This window comes from Cucurbita pepo, chromosome LG05 (genome assembly GCF_002806865.2).
Source record: "Cucurbita pepo subsp. pepo cultivar mu-cu-16 chromosome LG05, ASM280686v2, whole genome shotgun sequence".
Lineage (NCBI taxonomy): Eukaryota > Viridiplantae > Streptophyta > Magnoliopsida > Cucurbitales > Cucurbitaceae > Cucurbita > Cucurbita pepo.
Window position 1 is genome coordinate 157,842 of NC_036642.1, and position 23,358 is coordinate 181,199.

Here is a 23,358-nt window from a genome sequence, read left to right on the forward strand (position 1 = left end):
TGTTAGGATCGATACCAGTTGTTAGGATCGCACAACAACGCACACGCTCGATCTAGATGAACACAAAGAGAAGGATAGAGAGAAGTTGCAAGGAGAACTCTGGCTAAAAGGATTTTTTATTGATGACTTCAGGCATGTACAACAAGAGAGTACAGAGAATAGAAAAGTACATTCTCAAAGCTATACCGGACCAGATATATATAGGGTATATTTTACTATATATAGCTTTACCAGATTTAGCCATCTACTATATATAGTTATTTACCATATATAGCTTTACCGGATTTAGCTTTACCATATATAGCTTTACTATATATAGCTTTACCAAATATAGCTTTACCGGATATAACCGTTGACCAAGCTATAAATAAGTATCAGGCTCCATAGCCTAACAGATGGAACACTTCTTTTTCTTTCTTTTCCCTCACAACAAATCATTTTAGCTTTCTTCAACTTAAAGAATAATTATAATCCCAAGCTTATCTTGACTTTTTTATAATAAATTCATTGGTTTCTACAAATATAAATAAATAACTAAATATGAACAATTAAGCCCCACATGTTAAACAACTCTCTAGCGCTATTGTAAGAAGTCCTTTACTTTCTTCTCTTCAAAGGAAAGCACACAACTGATAACTACAAGGTTGCTAGTTTAGTTTTCAGTTGAGCATCTGATGGTTATTATTCAACAAGGAAAACAGGCTGAATTCCACATCGCTTAAAAGTGGAAAGGATCCTTGAAGTATAAGTAAGAACCTCAAAAGGCCTCGAACGATCACATGTCTCTTTGGTTGTTTTAGGGAGGATTTGCCAGACTTTGTCCAAAGAGTCTCAATGGTTAAAGCCTAATGCATGTCTGCAGAGATGACAGCTTTGAGTAATGTTAGGCCATGCTTACATTGGCCATGGTTGGAGATTTCATTATCGTGTACTTTTAACTTAGCTTGTGTTTTGTGTTTGTTGTTTGGGCTTTACCTAAGTGGTCGACCATGGTTGGAGATTTTATTATTGAATACAGTTCATTTAGCTTGTACTTCGTGTTTATTGTTTGGAATTTACCTAAATGGTCGACTGTTGTGTGGATTTTTCATTAAGCATCTGAAAGGTTTATGTGTCGTATCACAACACAGTTTCAAATCAATAAAAATCTACTTAAGTAGAGGTTGTCAGAATATGTTATACTTGAACATTTTTTGTAATGCAAGAGGTGGCTTTTTGGAAGAAATTTTTCTTTGCTACTCTCTACAATATCTTACTAGAAAGAAATATGAGAATCTTTTTTCTTACCGAAAGAGAATAAAGAAATAACACAAAAGAGACATAAAACACCACTCAAAAACAGAGTCGAACCAACACCTAAAGACCTAAAGACCTAACGCCATAGAAGAACAGCTCCAATAAAAAATAACAAAGCTGATAGGATAGTTGAAAAAAACTTCAGACAGACACTCAAAGAGGGATTACACTTGGGCAAGAGCCGACATCTTTTTTCACGACCTCTCCAACCCTCTAAAAATCTTCCCGTTCCTTTCTAGTCAAATGATACATAAAATAGGGAAAATAAAAATCTGGGAGCATTTTGAGTCATGCACACACCAAATGCCTCCATAAATAAGTTCCACATCAAGAGAGCAAAATCCATCTCCAAAGGATATGACCCAAAGTCTCGAACACCCCCTACAAAGAATTCGCCAATATGGCCCTAACAAGAGGGAAGTGTTCCTAATGCACTCTAATAGTGTTGACTCTCCCAGGTAAGACTACCAAGAAAAAAAAAATTAACCTTCTTAGAAATTTTCACCTACCACAACGAGAAGAATGAATATCTATAGAAAAAAAATGAATATCTATACAAATGAAGCGAGGATGGGCATCTTCCAGAAGAGAGAGAAGTGCAGACACATCCAAAGATTCCCTATCCAACAGGTGACAGAAAAAAAACCAAAATTAAGCAAATAAATATCATAAGTACGCAATAACCAATGCTGGTAAGGTGGTATAAACGTGGGGAAAAAATCCCAATGAGAAATATGAGAATAGACTGCCATTCTTATATCTCTGTGGACTTTTCTGTTTTGAGCTTTTCTTTGACTGGTCCATGCTTTGTATTTCATTAATCAGATATGAAAGCTGGTATTTCATTTGAAAAAAAGTTGATTATTATGTTGCCTGGCCTCGCTACTTTATTTAGTGGAACTTTAATAGAGAAAATATTTAGAAAAATAGTTGGTGAAGGAAAAAACAATCTTAAAGCAAGATAAGCAGTGCAAAATGGAAGGATTTGATCTTCACATAATCATGGGACCTATACCTGACATGAAAATTGCTAAAGCTGGAAAAAGCTCAAACCAAAGAAGGGTAAAAAAAGGAAAATTCATCCGCAAATCAAACAAAGACTACGAGATACCAGTCTACAGAAAATCATTGAGAACATAAATCAGAGGGAGGTAATGGTCAACAGTGAACTATTGTGGAACTTTTAAGTCAGAGGGATCTAAAAGTAATAAAAAAAAATTATGTAAGAAACTGGGATTTCATAGAGAAATATGAAAGAATGTATAAGGGCAAACAAAAATACAAGTTCACCGAAAGGAGTCCCATCCCTCATTACAAGAAAGTTACTCAGTCTAAAAGAATGAGACTTGAGTAGAAACTGAAAGCAACTAGATGCTTAAGCTTAGGATTAGAAATTTGTACAAACTCCACATCATAAAATGAAATATCTAACCCTACAATATGATTATCATGGTGTTCCCTCCGGAAAAGTTAAAAGGACCTAAGGGGAAGGAGTATTCAAGAAAGGCCTCCAATCTTGGATAACGAGAATGACAAAAAAGGGAGTATTACAAAAGATTTATTGTGACCCTCCTACTCTAATACCATGTTAAATTACCACTAACCAAGTTAAAAAGATTAAGTTGATAGGTTACACTAACTTTTGTAGAAAGATATTTGTGTAATCCCATTATTTAGATTTAGTTATTTAGTTACTAGTATCTAGACATTATTATTTAGATTTACCTAACCTCTAGGAATTTATTTAGATTATCCATTTAGTTAACCTTTCTCTAGACATGTAATTCTCTGAAAATTGATTATAAAAAAAAAAAAAAGCAGCAACCTAATTTAGACTTGCGACAATTTTTTTCTTTTAATATTTCATCAATAAAGTGATCGTTGCAAGCAATAAAACTAAAGAGGAAAGATGCACAAAAATGCAAAAGACATTTTAAATTATAAGTTTAATCCTTAAACATTCATATTTTTGTCTAATAAGTCTCTACACTGGAGTGTCAAATAGATCTCTAAGCTTTAACAATTTTGTTCTAATAGGTCTAAACTTTTAAATGTTTTAAATAGGTCCCTAAACTTTCAATTTTACGTCTAAAAAGGTCTCTCGATTTCAAAATATTTAATAGATCTTTGAACTTTCAAATTTGTCTTATAATTCATCCCTGACATATTCAATATTTTCTAAAATTAGCCAATCTATTAGACATAAAATTGAATTTTGTATCTAATAGGGCGAACCTTTCACTTCTATATACAAAAATCCGTGAATTTTAAAACATGTCAAATTTATCATGCATAAAATTGAAAGATCAAGAATCTATTAAAAGTTAAAATTGAAATCAATAGTTAAGAGATCTATTATTAGGGACCTGTAGAACATAAAATTAAAGGTTCAATGACCTATTAGACACAAATTTGAAGTTACAAGGAATAAACATGTAACTTAGTTCTCATGATTTCAAAAGTTAAAAATCGTCCTAACGGTTTGATAAAACCTAATAAATAGTCCGTATGACTAGATAGACTCTTCTAAATAGTCCCTACCATAAGGATGGTTTATGAGGATTTTATCCAACGGTACTAATTTTCAAATTTTAAAGCATAGGGACTAAATCTAACTTTTTCAAAACCTTGGGATCACATACGATAAACCAACTTGGAAGATCTGGCTTTAAAAAAACCAAGTCCCAGTTTTCATTATGCACGTCAAAACTTTTGATCCTACAAACAACCGTCTAATTCTGTGATGCAGTTCTGGGAAACCAGATATCTGCTGTTTGTATGCAGAGAAATTTTGAGACTGCATAATGGTCCTATTTGAGGCTTCAGAATTTTAAAAGTAGGCCACCTCAGAAAGGAACACTGGGAAAACATCATTATTGGTGAAATAAACCATATCCGCAGCTAATTTATAAAATAAAAACTATAACTGACAACAAGATCACTGAACTTCGTCTAGAATGAACTTACTTGTATGCTAGCTGCTTTAAGCCTTCATTCCAACCCTCAAGATGCTGGTCCAAAAGAACTCGGGTTAAATCACCTACCTGAAAAACATTAGGTGATCCTAAGATCAATTCTAGCATCACTACACCAACGCTCCACATGTCATACCTGATAACATGAAATGGGAATAATTAACTTGTTTTTTCCATCAAGAGAAATAAAAGCCTAACAAAAGAAAAGTTATCCAGAGATACTAGCCACAAGCCAGACACGTTCCCTTGCTAAATCTATTCACCGTCATTTTATAAATGGATTTCCAGCGAATCAAACATCTGTTCCAAACCAATTTGAACATTCTAATTTTGTTCTTAAAAAAAATAAGATTGTCCACTTATATACTGTCGTCTAGGTTTTCTCCGGTTAATCTTATTTCTAAAACCCTACTTTCTCACCAATTAATATGAGCATAATCCAACAACTACAATAAAATTTATCTTAACACACTTCATTATGATTATTCTTCTATCTAATATTTTAACAAACAATTCAGAGTAAACAAAATTTAAACATAAATTGAATGCAGATAAAATTTTAAACAATTTTTCTAAAAAAATATAAGCAAAATTTAAAATTATATCAATTTTAGTATTGGGATAAATCACAACAATTCAGCATTATTTTACTAAACACTATAATCAGCTTTTTTTAGGTTCCAAATTGATCTTTACTAANTTTTTTTTTTTTTTTTTTTTTTTTTTTTTTTTTTTTGTTGCTAAAAGAAGAATTGTAGAAATGATTTTAATAGCTACATCAATATTAAACAAAGCATTTTTTTCTTTTTTTTTTTTTAACTTGAAACAATGAGATAAAATGAAAGAATGTACAGGTCATACAAACAGATAGCCTTACAGAAGGAGACAAAATAAAGCCAAAAAGTACTCCAACATGAAAAAATAAGGTCTTAAGGATAATTACACAAGCATGTGCGCACTGATCCTCAAAGAGAAACATGAATCCTCACTAGAGACAAAACCTCCTCCCACGATCTCTCAATCCCCTTAAAATCATTTGGTTTCTCTCTCACATAATATCACAAACACCAACCNAAAAAAAAAAAAAAAAAAAAAAAAAAAAAAAAAAAAAAAAAAGAGAGAGAGAGAGAGAGAGAGAGACCCTTATCACGGAAGGACAAGTGAAGAAGAAACTCCAGCATGAAACTATACTCTTTGGACTGAACCCAAAAAATACCAAACGTATGGAATAAACATCTCCAAACCAAATATGCGAACTAGAAACTCTCAAGAATATGGTCAAGATCCTCTATTACCCCCTACAAAGGATAAATCACTAAGGTCATATCAAAAACCCTAGATGGCTAGAAATCCTCCTATTGTCTTCCATCCTACTTCAATCAGATACCGAAGGTTAATTGCAAGGAGCCAAACTATTCAAACAAAAAGGATGATCTAATTTCTTAGCATAAACCCTCTTTGTACAGTCCATAGTTTTTTTTTTTTTTTTAATTATTGTTCTTATTACTATTATGAACTAATCAAACAAAAATAATGATCTTGTACATTCCAAGATGCTGCTCATGATTTCGGAATCTTTGTTTCTGACTGTACTAACAGTATATCACAACAGAGCTCTGATAGCACATCTTCATAATCATAAGACCGTAGCTTGCAAAAAACCACCCCAGAGAGGATCTCTAGAGCCCAGTCCATAATATCCTTCAGAGGACACTACAATCCCAACTTTCACAAAGTAAAGGGGCAACACTCAGACGCAAACTAATAAATAATGAGTGTCTAAAGTTTCCTCTATAAACTGGGGGAAGAGGGTCAGATAAGGGTTTCTTTTCAGCCCTTTATCCTAGGTACTTGAACTTCTATAAGCAAGACACCATAGAAAGAACCTCTCTTTCCTTGGCACCTTTTTCCTTCTACACCAGCTTAATCAAAAGGGATGTTTACCTCTGAAATTCTATTATTCAACTTTAGATCAACAGATTTGCATAAGCTTGCAAGTTCCCTACTAACCTTATGTTCGGCCATAGTTAGTCTAACAGCATCAAAATCATTATAATAACAAGAGAAGGAAAACGTAATTTCAAAAGTAATATTTATATTCAGTTGTTTCATATGCGAACAAAGAATAAGAAATATTAATTGCAATCAGATGAAACACAACTTACTTCAAAGTTGCACTTGACATCTCCTGATACCAACTTGAATTAAGCAAGGCTTCAGGAGGTGTGTAATCATAAGTTTGTTCCACTCTAGAAAGCAAATATTAGTTAAGAATGGACAGTACAAACACCTAAACATTGAAAAATGAAGAACATACAGGTAGAACCTCATTAGAAATTTTAAGCAATACTAATATCTCAAAGGGGGAATGAGATACCTGGAAGGCCCAGCAGACCCATATAGATGCTTGACTGTGAATTCATCAATAGCACTACCAAAGTCAATAATGCGCCTGAAGAATTGGTTAAGTGCCCATGTCAGCTAAACCATAGGATATCCAAGTAAAAAGAAATTATATAAATGGAAAGCAAAATGCGTTAAGAAAATATGAATATCTACATTAATAAGAAGTAGAAATAGAGTATCGGAGACTAAGACCAACAATAGTGCATTGGACTCAGAAAAAACAAAAGAAACTGGAAACATATAGTAAACTGCCAAGAGAACAAAAACTTAAGAGAAATCCAAGGTAGCTAGTAACATAATGCAACTACCAGACATCATCAGAAACTACAATGCAAATTTCGCCCCACATTCATAGAAGTATCATGAAGCAGAAGACAATGTCAATAAAACAACAGAATAATTATAATTATAATGACAATAATCAAAAAAATTTAAGATACATTTTAGTAGAGAAGTTCTCATCCCCCCTTCGACTTCCATTCAAGCATTTTCCAGTAGCCTGATCTTCAAAGCATATCACCATGTTCTCTTCAATATAAAAATTAATGAGTTAGCCGAAGAATTTCAGTTCATATGCACTCCTATCTAAAAAAAACTAAACAAAGTTAAGTGTAAAATAGAACAAAAAAACACAGAAAAGAATGCTAAAAGGGTAAAAAAACAAGGTAAAGAACTAATATTACAAACTATAGAGAGGAACAAAAAAGAGAAAACGTTCAAGTTAAAAGGGAAAAGTTCACTTTCAGGGATATTAAAATTGTCAAATGGAATTGGAATTCCCAATAATGCAATTAAAGTTTAAAAAGAATACAAAATCAACACACGTTGGTGCCTAAATATCTAACCTGCGTCCATTTGGTCACTTAATTATTTTAATTTATATTTATTTAAAAAGTGTCCAAGTAAAGGGTCCTCACTGTTAGATTGAATTTTTTTTATAAATTCATTAATCATTAATGCCGATACAAATTTTTTTCCTCTGGAAAAGGAACATGATTTCTATATAAATAGATCTCCACAGGAATCACACTTTCCTGACAGAAACAAAGTTCGTTCTTTTCAGTGCTTTCCTTAACCACCTTCGTAGGCAACAAAGGACAGAACAAAAAGTAGTTAATAGTAGAACTTTTAGAGTGGTGGAGAGGTCCCAGGAAGTAATTTGGGAGATGGTTAGATTTCTAACTCATTGTGGACATCCTTACCTCGAGGTTCTATAATTATCATCTAGGTCTTATACTTTTGAGGGAATCCATTTCTATTTAGCTAGTGCTTGGACTCACTTGGTAAAACTCTTCACTTGAAATTTTGGGTTGATTGGTGCTTTAACATAGTAACAAGTATGAAGTTCTAAGTTTAACCCGCTCTAATTTCATTTCCTCCCCAATTAATATTGATTCTCACTTGTTGGGCCTTCTAAAAATCTTCAAACTCTCAAGTGAGGGGGAGTGTTAAAGTATTGATATCATTAAATTTACCATAATCCATATGCTCAACAAGTTTTTGGATTGATGGGTAACTTAACCATTATAAAGTAAAGATTTCACCCAAAAACAAACAAGAAATTTGGCTGATAAATGCAATGAGAAAAACTTAAGAAGAGAATATAAGCCAAAATATTGCTCTAAACAGTTGATCGGATAGCCAGTTTCCCTTACCAGGTTTTATATCCCTGTGAGTGATATTGCGGTCATGACAGGACTTGAGAGCCATCAACTGAAAAAAATTCAAATAAATGTCTCAGATACATGTATTTCTTGCCAAAACTGACAAGGATAAAGGGCTAACACCAGAAAAACAAGTCCAAGGAAAAAAAAAAACACCAATATTATACTAAAATAGGTATTTCTAAAGTAGATTGTGATTTTTCTTCATGCCATTCTTGAATAGAGGAAAACTTTTGGAGGGAAATTGAGAAAATGGATTAAGGTGCCCTGCCTCTACCTCTTTTCTATTTAAAGGAAAACCGCAGGGAAGAACTTAGCTTCAAGGAGACTTAATACCGGAGGCATTAATCACCAACACTTCGTTGATTTCATTGACCCCCTTGAAGTTTCAAAGGGTATTAAAAATGACCAAAATTCTTAGCCATGCTTCAGTTCTTAAAGTTAATCATCATAAATTGATGACAGTGTGCATCAATGCCGCTAGAGAAGAGATTGTGGCAGTGGCAATCTACAAAGTACACCATATGGTTAATACTAGGGGAAAAGCAATACAAAATGACTAAATGGAGGCCAGAGTGAAGTTCATATTTCTAGATGTGGAATGCTCACTTTAGCTGCCAACTTAAATTTCCTACCAGTTTAAAGGGCTCCTGTAAGAGTGACTAAAGATGTTGGCAACGCTCTGACAGGAAAAACTGGAGGAAGTCATCTCATTAATTAGGTGGAATACCTCCCTGAGAACCTGGTGCTTTAGGTATATCAAATGTGGCTACCATAAACGATACTCTCAACTGTTTCCAACAATCTTGGTAGAAACTGATGCAATAAGGAACTCTAAGCAACCGTAGCCCTTGGGCTCACATTTCCAGACTTAGTACAAGTGCTTTGAATTCAGATTCCCTTTCAGGAGATCGGAGTGAAAGAAATAGAAGGATTCAAGAGCTCGAGGTCTCTCCAACTCCTTGGAAGAATTTTTACATTTGTTATTTCTCATTGAATTTCATGCTCCAGACATTCTATGATTATTTCCCTTCCACCTTAACTTTTATTGAACTGCCTTTCTGCAATAATGGTTAGCACCTACTTCCTACCATAATTACAGAGCATGAAACCAACGACCACCAAAATACAGGATACCATTTTATCTGATTCACCCATCTGCAAATACAGTGATTTAAACTGAGCTAGTTATGACCGTGGCAACACATCCAGGCACGATTGGTCCATCCAAGCCTGAAAGGCATCCTCTTGACAAAGTTTGCAACCAATAGAAGAAGCCACGTTGTACGTTCGAAGTTCTGGGTTGATCATATTGGACTGATGAATTTTCGTTGCAAGCTCACCATAGAGATGAAGATATGATCTGTGTGAGATTTCAGTGAGTATAGCTTTAGCACTCTGCTACGTAATTATCTATGCCAGACAAGTGCCCTACACTGACTTACTTCCTCAAGAAAAAAGTTGTATTCATGTTAGTCATATGGTTTTTGAATAACTTTTATGAGTTCCCTGAAATTGGAACTTTTACAATTACCAGGACTCTGAAGACACTTCCTGCTATCTACATCCATATTAGGACGACAATATTTGCTCTCAAATGAAGCACGGATGCTCTTACATGGATCGGTGTCCATCCACAATATCCGAGTCAGAATCGTTTTGTCTGACCATTCATTTGCAGAGCCCCTATTGGTAAATTTTATATATCAATGAAATTTTCTCTGTTAAAAAAAAGTATTTAACAAGAAATTTATATATTAATGCTACTAAGATATTTGAGAGGAGAAATAATTTAGTTGGATGAATGAAGACCAGTAAAAACAATATATTAATTGTCAGGAACATACCAGCTGACGTATCAAACTTTTCATTTCCTCTTGTCCTGCTTCTGTTGTTTTCAACCAATGCCACCACTTGGAAGGTTGTAAAATTTGAACATGGTTTTTTTGTTCAACTTTTTCCTCATCGGCATCTTCAATGGAATATATGAGCTTTGAGAGGGATATGCCTTCGTAATGAAATACAAGCCATATTTCGTTAGACCGGGATTCAAAAGATTCTACAAATCTCACAATATGGTTTAAACCTTCTTCATACATAACACTCTTTGGTCCAAACTGATTCGGGAAAGCATTTTTAAACTGCCTAGTTTCCCCTAATTTATAACTCAGGGATTCATCCTTTACCAATAAGTCTTTAGATCCCCATGGTGACTTTTCAAAGACAAAGTTTGATGTTCCAGTCGATAACACATCTTCAAGTCGCGTAGAAGCATTCAAAAATATTTCACCAAAATATTTCTCCCGTAAGCCACTCAAATAGACTCCAGCACCTCTTTCAACCTGTTCATGAACATTAACTCATCATGCAAGTAACAATTTTTGCAACATGCATTTATTGATAGACAACTTCCGCACTATATATAACACTTATACTACAATTAACCTTCCAAAATAGATTTCCTTTGAATACATAAGATACTTTCCACATGAATGATCAGTTATAACTAAGAACTAACATCACTACAGCACACCTTGAGTAGTCATATCTTTACTTATTCTAGGACTTCAATATTAATTCATTTGACACACATTTGAGGAAGGTTCCGTTTAAGATGTAAAAGATTTTTGCCCCAATTTCAACATTTATGATAGATTGAGGGTTTGATTTTACCATTCAAAGTTTAAGGGTCCAATTTTTTCACTCTTCAAAGTTTGAGGATTTGTTTTTCACACTGGAAAGTTTAGGAGTGCAATTGTTACAACCATCATGCTTCATGAGTGGCTTTTTCAATTTTCCCAGAATTAAATAATTTCATAATTCTCTTAAAAACTTTTTTATTGCATTTAGTTTAGATTAACCCAAGGTAGTATCGATTGTCATGCTAATGATGCAGGTGAAAGTAATTGATTGAAGTAAAACACATCCCACAGGTCACGTTTTAGAGACTAATGTGGGTGAAAAGAACCATCATGGGATCTTAAGTGAATAAGTGAAAATCACAGCATCTAAAAGAATTACCATTACACGTTTCATGATGAACACGTTATCCTCCAGAGCATAGGCTTGAGAACTATTTGAAGAGTATCTACCGTTTCTGGCATTGGCATCTCCAAAAGATGAGTTGCACGAATCATAAATATTCTCTCCTACTGGAGTAAAAGCTTCCTGGCAGTTCCCATGAAAAGCCAGCCATACTTCGCCATAGGAACCCTGACCAAACCTTTTCTTTAACACATACCTAAAGACCACAAGGGAGAGTTTATTGATTGTACTATAAACAAATATCAACAAGGAATAGGATTAAAATCTTGAAGTGTCTACAGTTAAATATATACACGTGTGTGCTCATTGTGTGTGCTCTCTGGAAAATATAAATTATGCAAAAATTTCCCATGTAAGTTTAACATGCGTAAATGCAGTATATAGGATCCTATTATAAATTTAAGAAGAAAGACTACAACTGTTAAAAGGGTGTGAACATTTAACCAATAAGGAGCATTGAATAAAACCAAATGCATAAAACCATCAAATGATGAATGTTTGTCCTTGAAGATTCTCTTGTTCCTTTCATACCAATGAGACCAAAAAAAAGAAGGGTTGAAAGCAATCCACAATGTCTTATTGTCTCCCTATGGATGTCCCCCGAGTAACCATATTCCAACCGAAGCACTCCAAAATTAAATTCCAATATTGTTTTGTTTTTTGCGAAAGAACAACAGCCAGACAAATGACACTGAAATTCTGAAGTAGTCTTGCACATTAAGCACCAAGAAGGAGAAAGGAGAGAAGGACATATGGCACACTCTTTTGAAGACAGTCTGCTGAATTGAGAACTGATGATTCAGTTCCCAAGATTTCTTCTCTAACTCTTTCGTCATCAAGAATGCTATTACCCTGCTTAGAAACTAGCTCAAAACCAACTCCTCACTTCAAGCCAAACCAATTTTCTTTTCTGCTAAGGTTTTCAGTCCTCCTTGCAGTGTAGTATATAAAAGCTCTGTTTAAGCCTGATATTTGCAAGGTCAAATATATCACAATCTTAAACAGAGATTATGTTTGTCCCTCCAATCTGTAGGTCCAGCAAGTTTGGTCCATGGAAGCACAATGGTGGAATACTCACCCAAGAAGGAATTATAAACACTCGTAGTTAGCTCCCTTACTCCCAATAATAGGATGGGATTTCAGGAAACACTAAAAACTTGTGATAAGCTCTAAAAATTGCTTCACAGTTTCCTGATTTCCCCCAGCTGTGCGTTTGTGTTAACCCAATCTGAAAATCATCACCATCTGTTCTTTCTTTGCAGAGTTACTAATGCAGGCGGGCCAAGCTTCTGCATACTTTTGGTTTGAGTTGGTGTCCCAACTCGGTTGCAAGGATGCAGTCTCCAGCAACTGGGTGGTTCTCCTTTCAAGTGGCAGGCCTCAGTTTAAGGGATGGGATCAATGGTATCTACGGCCTAATGGAGGCTTGGAATTGAGAGGAAACAAAGAGCTTTCTAGGGTTTGGCGACCAACTTCATGGGTGGGACTTAGTGACTGTCCTTGCCTCTACTTGGTAGACTTTATCTAATGAGTTACGTAACTACAATCTTGTGAATATCACTGCCAACTAGGCCTCTTTTATGTAATCCAAGTCGGTTGGTGGGGATAGCTCACTCCCTTTTTTGTAATGAGCCTTTTTTATCAATATATTTTCACATTTCCTATCCCCCACAAAAAAGGATTGTGATAAACCCTGATTATAAATGTGTATGGACGAGAAAGGGTAGAAGGGAGCGATAGGAAGGAGTAAGCGTGAAAGGGCTATTATGAGGGCCCATGTAGGTAGCAAGCATTTGATGGAGGCCCGTATGGACATATAGGTAGTATTAGATAAACCTGCTCAAGTACTGGATCCGTATATATACACACGAAATGGACATTTCATTATCAAAAGAGGGGGAGATGAGATATCCAACAGCGGACTAACAGGATTCAAAAAATGACTCTAAATTTACTAGAATTTGCATCAAGATGTAAGAAACCAAGCTTTCAAGAAAAAAAAAAAAATGAAAGAATATACAAAACATACCAAAAAGAAAAGAAAAGGAAAAAAAAAGTCCACAAAAAAAATCGACCCACTAAATGCAAAAAAAAATACTCCAATACAAAAATCTTTAGAAATGAAGCACTCCCTTTCCACTCATCTATCCTAATCCTCCATTCAATATTGTTTTAGTAATTCTAAAGCAACTATGGGCAGCGGTCCATCACTGATGCTATCTTGATGTCATGTAAATGTAATTGCTACTAAACATTGTTTACCATAGGTTTAAAGACAAACTAGAAATTATGATGACATTAATATAAAATTATTTTTCATTGCTGGTTTCGAAGTGTAAATTTTTAGATTTTAGATTTTTAATTGCCTCAATTAGTTCTAGATGGGGTAACTTCTTATAATTCTTTTCCTACGAGAAATCCTTATCCTTTTGAGTTTTTTACAATCATCTTTAACTTACCAACATAACTATTTTTCTTCCATCAAAAAGAAATAAACAAACAAAAAAATACCAGAAAAATTATCCTACCTCAATATAGGTGGTGGATGCTCAAATAGTTGATAATCTGAACCAGGATCGTGGAAAGGAATTGATTCAAGCAAACCAATAAAACTAGCAAAGCCTTCAGGATGAAAGCACTGATCTTTAGCTCCAAGATGAAAGCACAAGCTTTGGTCATTGTACACATTTAAAGATCCACCTATAGTATACGATGGAGAAAACTTAAAGAGTGACAGGCTACAAGAAGAAAAGGAAGAGTGGAGAAAACTACAGTACAGAATGGAGAAAACTTAAAAGAGTTTCAAGATAGAAGGAAAGAAACATGCAAGAAGAAGAAGAAGAAGAAGAAGAAGAAGAGTGGAGAAAGCTACAGTACAGCATGGAGAAAACTAAGAATGTCTGAATAGAATTGGAAAAACACTCATGAAGAGGAAAGAAAATTCCCACAACAAGCCAAAGGAGAAAAACCAAAAAAGAAACGATCTATTTAAATACCAAAAAGGAAAAATTAGAAACGTTCTGAGAAAAATTGCCACTTCCTTTCCAACCAAAAATATCATGTGTCATTTTCAAAATCATTAGACAGACCAGCGATCATGAAAAAAAAAAAAAAAGGAGGGCGGGGAGAAATATAAAGGGAAGAGAAACAAATACAAACGAGCTATTGTGTGTCAGTTTCTTAAGCATTATAATCAAAACACTCTTCTCTACTGTACGGTGCTCATACGTTTCAGCTCAAATATGTAGTTGACCAATAATAGATTAGAGAACGTAAGATGTATTGGCACTAAAGTTGAAGAAAGAAAATGGTTCATAATCTACAACAGAGGACTTCATCCCTTCCCTGACTAAGAAGTTTCCAGAACATGCAAACTTATGGAATCTGGTCGTCAGCCTGAAAACAACACTTAACAAGAATTAAAAACTTCATTTACCATATGGCTGATTGAGGGACTCTGGAAGAGCGTGGGGTAGATCACATAAATATTCTTCTTCATCAGTTTGAGTCCTCAACACATAATCCTTGTATTCATCCAGATTCTCAGACAGATAAAAACATCCCAGCTTATTGTGTCTTCCTTCAACCTAGACCATGTCACCGACCATAAACCAGATTTTAACAAAACGGAATCATAAACAATGCATACAGTAACCTTGACACACTTGAAGGAAGAAGTTTTTTCAGTGAACAGGGCTATAAATACTGCAGAAAAAGAAAGGAGAGAGATGACTGGAAAGTCTAATACCTCCTGAAAAAATCAATTTTGCCACTGGTAAATAAAGGAAAAGCTCATTTCATCATAACAGAATTTCATTCATAAATACCTAACTAAAAGGTGCAAAGGACCTCCTCACTGAGGATGGAATCAATCTATCAACAGATCAAGAAGAAAAAATTGCATGGACGTAAAGGCAACTCAAATATTCAACCAAAAGGAAACATTCGCATATAAACTGCAAAGAAGAAGAAATGATATGACCATAAGACTGCCCACTAAATTGTCGACCATGAATTTGATGTCCATGCTAAATGTGAAAAAAGAAGGAAATTGTTCCAAACGATTACTTCTAGCATTAAAATCAATTATTTCGAAGGAAAAAGAAAGATTTTTTTTTTTTTCTCCCCCATCAAAATCTGCCATTCCTCCATCTTTTGAACTAAAACAATAGCCATTTAAAGTAAAATTATTACATTAGTTTTTAAAATGACATATCTTTAAGAAAGGAAAACATATCAAATAAACTTTTTTCTTTAAGCCTTACTAATAGTCTCTTGAACTTGGACATGACTGGATGAGAATGCTCCAATTGCACAGCATTGGAAGAGAAGCTATTGGCTGATAAGCGAAATAAAAGAAAAATGAATTTGAAGCATATAAATAATCACAAAAATAACTAGATTATCATCTTCCATGTAAGTACCTAAAGTACAAACCTAAAAGAATATTCAACTTGATAAGAAAGTTCAACTTGGAGTTATATCTTATGAACATTAGTCTTTGTTCATGTTTTCAATGAAAAGATCAATTTCTTGTTCAAAAATATATAAAAATGTATAAAATAATCTCAAAGTTACAAAAAACGGAGATTCTATGAGCTGAGATTCCTTTCATCTGTAAGTCATATATCCACGTACACATTATAATTTTAACGGTCCAAAAAATTTACCTGAGTGCTCTTTAATAAGCTTTTCTATTCCAGATATGGGAAAACTTGAGTCCCTCTGCACAACAAACCTCCCCTCCTGAAACCTCTGAGAAGAAATAGCAGATCTTAAAGGAACCACAATAGCAGCCATGTTATCCATACTGCCTCTTTCAAAGGCCGTACTAACGATGCATTCCGCCAATGAGTATGAGCATGAAGGAGAATGCTCGGAAATTGACATACGATCATTGTGTATTTCCCACAACAAGTCACAAACATCTTGTGAGCTCAACTTCTCAAAAATGCCATCAGATGAAACCACCAAATAGCTATCGTTGGTAGACAAAGGTTGCCAGTCAGTCACTTCTGGTGCAGATATAACTCCATAGCTGATAATTGAATAAAGTAAATAAGTTACTCAGTAGGAATATTGATGATTATAGATTCCCCATAGTTATTAATATTACATTGGTAGGAATATTGATGATTATAGATTCCCCATAGTTATTAATATTACATTGGTAGGAATATTGATGATTATAGATTCCCCATAGTTATTAATATTACATTGGTAGGAATATTGATGATTATAGATTCCCCATAGTTATTAATATTACATTGGTAGGAATATTGATGATTATAGATTCCCCATAGTTATTAATATTACATTGGTAGGAATATTGATGATTATAGATTCCCCATAGTTATTAATATTACATTGGTAGGAATATTGATGATTATAGATTCCCCATAGTTATTAATATTACATTGCCCAGATTCATAGATATGTTTGCATCAAGTACAAAATCTATGGTAAACTAAAGTGAAACGCTCCCTCAAAGCAGGATAGTTATTATGATTTTAGATTTTACCTTTTAAAAGACACATCACCAATTGCTCTGCTTATAGCCAACTGACCATTTACTCGAGGTACACCACCCCAATCAACAACGTGACCCCCAGCAATCTCCACCCTAGATCTTTCATCCTCTCTATCAGGATGGTGATCCCTAGTCAATTCTTTGGCATAAAAATGTGTCAGCCCATCAAATGAGTCTGGTTTAGAATTTCCATAGCCCCTTGCACGTGAGGCACCACTATATCTTTTTTGCTTGTATAACCGTAAAAAGGTAGCTGCAATTCAACGATTTCATTGACATGAGAAAGAAGATAGTTCTTTTTGGATCACAGACAAGAGTTTAAAAGGAGAGCCTAAGGGTCAGTGGAAGAGAGAGAAAGAAGATTGTTAAGATAATGGACCGATCATTTAAAATATGATAACCATAAGAAGTACTCAACTAATGAACTTGTAGCTGAAGTTTTTCAAAACTTAGCTTAAATGGGACTCAACTTTTTCAACATTCAATCAGAAAAGGTTGGTATTTTCTAACCTAAACCATGGTAATAAATTTTGTTAATCAACAAATCTATGGAATGCCTTTTGGATGAAACCAAAGCGAAGACATGAGGGTTTATGTCCAAAGTAGATCATGTGGAGATATGTGGAGGGTCTCCTGTCACTAGATTACCAAACCACACTACTACAACAAACCAAACCAGACTATAGTTAATTGGTTAGGTCAATTTGTCTTTCGTCTTTAAATGTATTGAAAACAAGTTTCAATTCTATATTTCAGTAATACTATATAATAAATATTGCAGGCTGGAAACCCTCAACAACAGTGACAAGAGAGTCAAAGAACCCATGCATCCAGGGTACGCATTTGTGGTTTTGGAAACCAAAACGAAATATGTTATGGGAACCAAAATAGTTTATATTAAAAGGAAAGAAAAGCATACGCATGAACCAAACAAAACCAAATTATTAGTTTCTAGACAACTGACTTAAGAAGAAGTAAGAAGAATAAAAGTTGGAAACCAGGTTATACAGAGTTTAGTTCAGTTTCATGGTTCGATCTGAAAAGAAGACCAGTCCAATGCACATGGAGATGCACATGGATGGCACATATTTAATACAATCTAATCTCAAGAGCTTTCCTTCTGACCTTTAGCCTCAGCAGGTGACTGAAATTTTTCAGAGCACAAAAAAGTCTTCGAGTCACCAATGTTTGCAACCAAAATTTGTGCATCTGCCAATAATATAACAGTAGCAGTAGAACCCGAAACCAGATTATTTTTATGTGCTTCCTTCATAATTCAATAGATTATGTCAGCATCCAATGCAACAACTCTAACACAAATTAAAGAGACATCAAATGCAACCTACCTTGGAAAACGTTTTATCAATGTCTTGTATAGCTCTCAACAGTGCTTCTTTCAAAATTTCCAAATGGTAGTCATCAGCAAAATCTGCTGGAAGTAGGTATTTACGCCTGGAAAAAGATAAAACCTTGAACACAAATGAATAAAAGATTCTTGTACTGAGATAATAAACATAACTGATGCCCTTTAAGTTAATTTTCTCTCCTCTTATATTAACAACCCTCTCCATCCACAAAACATGCATACATATATACATGTGTAAATATGTGACGTATGGCATTGCAGCTCAAGCCATGAGCTGCAATCTAGTAGAAGTCAATGCTGCTGCATAAAAGATTAATCAAGTAGAGATAGCTCTAGCTCTTTGCAGAGATCTGTATCATTTATGAGGGAGGGAAGAATTAAATTGATGAACGGGGTGAAGGCCTTGCGTTGGGAATTGAGGCTAGAATGCAACAATGAGATCTCTTCAGAAAAAGGAACTGAAAAGAAAGGTTTGTGGACAGGAGAAAATTTAAAGGTTCTAATTGGTCCTCTTTGGTAAAAACTTTTTGTCAATTAACATTTTTTCTTTTATTGGAAAATGGATTTGTCTCCAGATGAAACACAAGATGATAATAATAGTAGCAATAATAATGATTCTAAATCCATAGCTACAGATATACGATATATGGAAAACATTTAAAGCTGTGAGCAGAAGCACCTTCCAAGTTCCCGATCACGGTTACTAATTTCCTCATTCCAATTGTACTCATTAAACTTGGTACCATGTTCCTTCTCATTTGAAAATGAGTTAATGGGTCTCTTGAAAATTCCAGAATAAGTGGCATCAAGAAGAAAATAAGTATGCACCACAAAATACTCCAACAATATCTTTGAAGCCATCTCACTAGCTTCAGCTCCATTATGACCATCAAAAACTGCTATGATTCCCACAGGGACCTCCATAATACCTGTTCTACCTACAAACATTAAAGATATCAGACTCCAAAACAGAAGAAAAAAGAAACCGCAACTTGCTTACACTAAGGAACTGATTGCTGCTAATCATTCTAAGAAAGGAGCTGAAGATTAAATTTCACACTGTTTAATTATCATTAGGAATATTTAACATGCAATCTGGAAGAGAAACCTTGAGACCTATTCGTAAAAGTGAGTAACATTTCTATGGAAATAACATCACTAAATTACCGTCCAAGCATGGGCTTCCCCAAATATAAAGAAAACGCATCCCTTTGACAAATAGACTAAGTTTAGGACATGCACAAAGCTCCTAATTCCATGGTTTCTGGAATCTTAAACAAATAGACGTTGATTGCAACAGAGCTCCCACGTCCATTTGGAACATGCATATTCACAAATCAGAGAAGCGAACAAGGAAGAGAGAGCGGTACTTGGGAAGGGAATTCGAATATCTAGAGCACAGAGAGTGCGATCCTCCTGATACTTTCGTCGACCCTGATGCATTGCAATTTGACAATGGGGGGCGTTGGGAGATTGAAAAGTGTAGTCAGAGAGCTTCCAGAGAGAACATTTCGGGGACTGAAATACCGCGGGAGCGCCGCCTTCCTTGTACACCATCAAGCACGTCGACGATTCCGAAGAGCAGTACGTTATCGCGTACACAGTAAACCATAGAAGAATCGAATATAATTGGGTTAGTTCGATCTTCTGAAAAGCCATGGTTACTCATGGGACTGAAAGTCGAAGGAAATTGGAGAGGTGGACGCGGGAGAAACAGATGAGAAGAACGCAAGGGCGCGGGGTTTCTTGCACCGTCTTCTTTCCTAAAGAGGAAGAAAAGAAAAGCAGAGTAATTTCAAAGTTAAATAAATATTCAATATTAAAAGAAAATGCTTATATAATTTATTGGTTATATAAAAAAGAAAACTCTATAAACATTTTAAATCTTAAAAAATCTGTCACTTCTAGACTGGAGAGCTTGGTAGCTTTAAAAGGGAGAAGCAAGGGATGGTGAGGGAAGTAGTTAAAAGCTCAGGCGTGAGCAGCAGAGCACGAGAGGCTAACAAATTTGTTAAGATCCGAAGAGGCCCCATTGCCTGTATTTCTTACCAAATGCAACTTTCTTTCCACATCCAACAAATCTGTTCTCTCATTCATCTAATTCAATCTCTCTTCTCTGCCTTCACTTTGCCTTTTATGATGTGAAATGAAGAACACAATGCCGAATGGATCATAGCATGCTTTGTGTATTGTCTTTCATGAACTGAGTTGAGCTCATCATCAATGGCATCGACCAAAAACAATTTTCCAAGCCAACATATGAAAAAGAAGCATTTATTTCCTGTCTTTTTTTTTAATTCTCAAAAGTTAACAAGGAGTTTGGAATGATCTTCCTTTGAACACAATTTTTCATAAAGGCCCGCGCTACCTGTCTGCAAAGATACATAAATCACACAGAAATGTAACTTTATTCTTAAGAGAATCCCATCCCATAAGTAGAATCTTTAAACATATGAGAAGACTGACTGTCTAATTGGTACATGCCCGGCTCACCAATTCTTGAATGGTTCCATCTTCGTTCTCGCCCGACATCTCTTCCAACGATTTTCCTTTCGCTTCGGGCACCAGAAAAGTAAACAGGATTCCCAACAAGTTAAGTCCACCCAACAACAGAAGCGAGTTCTGGACTCCAATGCCAGGAGGATATCCTGCATCAGTTTTGCTCTTGTCCTGGTTTTGAGCCAAATATAGAAAACCAAATGCACCCACCATAGCTCCAAGTTTTCCAGACGCCGATGATATACCATGGCAAGTAGAACGAAATCGTGCTGGAAATACTTCAGCTGGGACAACAAAGGTTGTTGCGTTCGGTCCGAAATTTGCAAAGAAGAACGTTAACGAATAGAGGATGACGAAACCAATATGTTGGTCCTTCAGAGTCCAGTGATGGTATGGAATGGCTAGAGCAAACATGAAGACTGTCATGAAGAAGAATCCCATAAGTTGAATCGCAAATCTTCCCATCTTGTCAATGAAAGCCACCGTGAACCAGTAGCCTGGGACAGTACTGCAGAGAGCAACGAGTGTTTGAGCCCTTGATATTCTGTAAACTTCTTCAATAGCATTCATGGTGGCTGCGGGAGGAATCCATCCAATTGCACTGAATATATCTTTCTGGAACAAGTTCTGACTGTAGAAGGCAATGTCAAGCAAGAACCAAGTAGTTGTAGTTCCAAGTAAGTGAGTTCCATGGCGACGAAGAAACTCTTTTGAGAACAAGCCATATGCGTTTGCATTTGGTGTCAGCTGAGTAGGTTGTTGTGCTTCTACCTCAATGTCCATGTGGCGAACTTTTGACATGTCTGATGCAGCCTGAGTTGTATTTTTGGCTACAAGAGCTGTGTAGCGTGCAGTTTCGGGCATTTTGGTCCTCCAGTAGTAAGTAAGAGCAGCTGGAAAAGCTCCAGCCATCACAATAATCCTCCAAACGTAATCCGCTTGGGGCACAGTGGAGGCAATTGGATCAACGGCATAAGGGGGAGCATCAAACTTGGCCTTAAATGCCAAAGAGACGATAATGGAAAATATGCCTCCGCCCAAAATTCCAAACCCCTGCATAGCAAACACTGCAGCGATGAATGCACCGCGAGTCTTTTTATTAGAGTATTCAGACATGATGGTTGCAGAAAGAGGGTAGTCGCCACCGATGCCGAAGCCGAGCCAGAATCGGAAAAAGCAGAGAGTAGTGATGACAGATTGTGAATTGTGGCCGAAGGAAATGCCTGAGCCTATGGAGCATATAACCATCATCATTAGAGTGATGCCATAAACTCGGTTTCGCCCCATTTTGTCACCCAGCCAGCCAAAGAAGAGTTGCCCTGATAGCGTTCCACAAAATGCGACACCATTAACCGCAGCAGCAACGTTGGGAGGCAATGAACATGATAGTAAATGCGTCCAAGTAACTTGGTGAGAAGGGATATGCAGAAAAGATCATATGCATCAGTGAAGAATCCCATTCCAGCAATGATGATAGCCGTGAAATGGTACCATTGTGTTTTGGCAACATCAAGTGCATTTAGAACTTGAAGCGGCTCCTTTCCCATTGCTTACTTTCTCCACACAAGCTAAGAGAGAAAAAAAGAAGAAAAGAAAAAGGAGTAGATGATTGTGGAAAGAGGGTGGAGGTTGAAGATGAGAAGAGCAGAAGAAAAGTAGAGGAATAAATGAGAAAAGGGGTTGAAGGAGATGGAAACATTGGAACCTCTTCTTCCTGGTTTACCGCAAACGGCCATAACAACAGTAGCACAGCACAGACATAGCACAGCACAGACATAGCCCAGCGCGCCAATTTCAGTTCCCGCTCGCCCCTTCTCCCCTTTCTCTGCTTCCAAATGTTGTTGTAAGTTATACCCAACATCTCCCCTTTCTCTGCTTCCAAATGTTGTTGTAAGTTATACCCAACATCTCCCCTTTCTCTGCTTCCAAATGTATACCCAACATCTGTTTAACCGTTCATAAGAGTGGAAGTTATTGGGATGAAATTTAATCAAATAAATAATAATAAGAGTGGAAGTTATTGGGATGAAATTTAATCAAATAAATAATAATATTATCGGAAGCTAACTCAATAATGGATTTATTAGTTAATGATGTGACCTAAACCATAATTTCCTGCCACTCTTCTTTTTACTCAATTTTTTAAATAAATTTTATAACAAATATTATTTAAAACCCTCCAATAACATGGTTTACTAAATTCGATAAATACCTTTTTATTTTAAAAAATTTTAATTTTGTTTCCCAACTTTAATATTGAATGTATATTGCTTTGTAACTTGTCAATTAAAAAAGTCTAAATAATTTTGGTCCATTACCAAGAAAGTTTAAAATAAAAGGGTTAGATAAATCAACCTATACTCAAATAAATAGAAGTAAGTTTAATTATACTTGTTAAAATCTATATATAATTCAATTTTTCTTATATATATAGATTCTCTTCCTTTTCATAATAAAACCCTAGTTTTCTCCCTAACATGCTTGATAGCAATTAAGAACATAATATATGGGCTAAGAAAGGCAATGTTAGATGTGCCAAATATTAATTTAATGGCATTATCAAAATTTATGAGATCA

General features: G+C 35.3%; 1 protein-coding gene and 1 pseudogene across 4 annotated transcripts in view; both read right to left on the minus strand.

Moving 5' to 3' along the window:
- Positions 1-20,114, minus strand: part of LOC111795867 (probable protein phosphatase 2C 51) — a 24,940-nt gene extending 4,826 nt beyond the window's left edge. For 2 of the 4 annotated variants that reach the window (XM_023678479.1, XM_023678482.1), the window contains exons 1-16: positions 19,653-20,113; positions 18,962-19,220; positions 18,263-18,368; positions 18,042-18,183; positions 16,908-17,169; positions 16,057-16,424; positions 15,652-15,725; positions 14,823-14,973; positions 13,915-14,086; positions 11,363-11,582; positions 10,189-10,683; positions 8,333-8,390; positions 7,118-7,205; positions 6,649-6,723; positions 6,437-6,520; positions 4,264-4,407 (exon numbers count right to left, since the gene is read on the minus strand). In XM_023678479.1, the coding sequence (XP_023534247.1) occupies positions 4,264-4,407; positions 6,437-6,520; positions 6,649-6,723; positions 7,118-7,205; positions 8,333-8,390; positions 10,189-10,683; positions 11,363-11,582; positions 13,915-14,086; positions 14,823-14,973; positions 15,652-15,725; positions 16,057-16,424; positions 16,908-17,169; positions 18,042-18,183; positions 18,263-18,368; positions 18,962-19,220; positions 19,653-19,941 (2,987 nt within the window). In that variant the 5' untranslated portion in view covers positions 19,942-20,113. Of the gene's footprint in view, positions 1-4,263; positions 4,408-6,436; positions 6,521-6,648; positions 6,724-7,117; positions 7,206-8,332; positions 8,391-10,188; positions 10,684-11,362; positions 11,583-13,914; positions 14,087-14,822; positions 14,974-15,651; positions 15,726-16,056; positions 16,425-16,907; positions 17,170-18,041; positions 18,184-18,262; positions 18,369-18,961; positions 19,221-19,652 lie in introns of those variants that run through there. The other 2 variants (XM_023678480.1, XM_023678483.1) reach the window with 2 other exon arrangements.
- Positions 19,936-22,688, minus strand: LOC111795868 (annotated as a pseudogene).
- Positions 22,689-23,358: the final 670 nt, after the last annotated feature.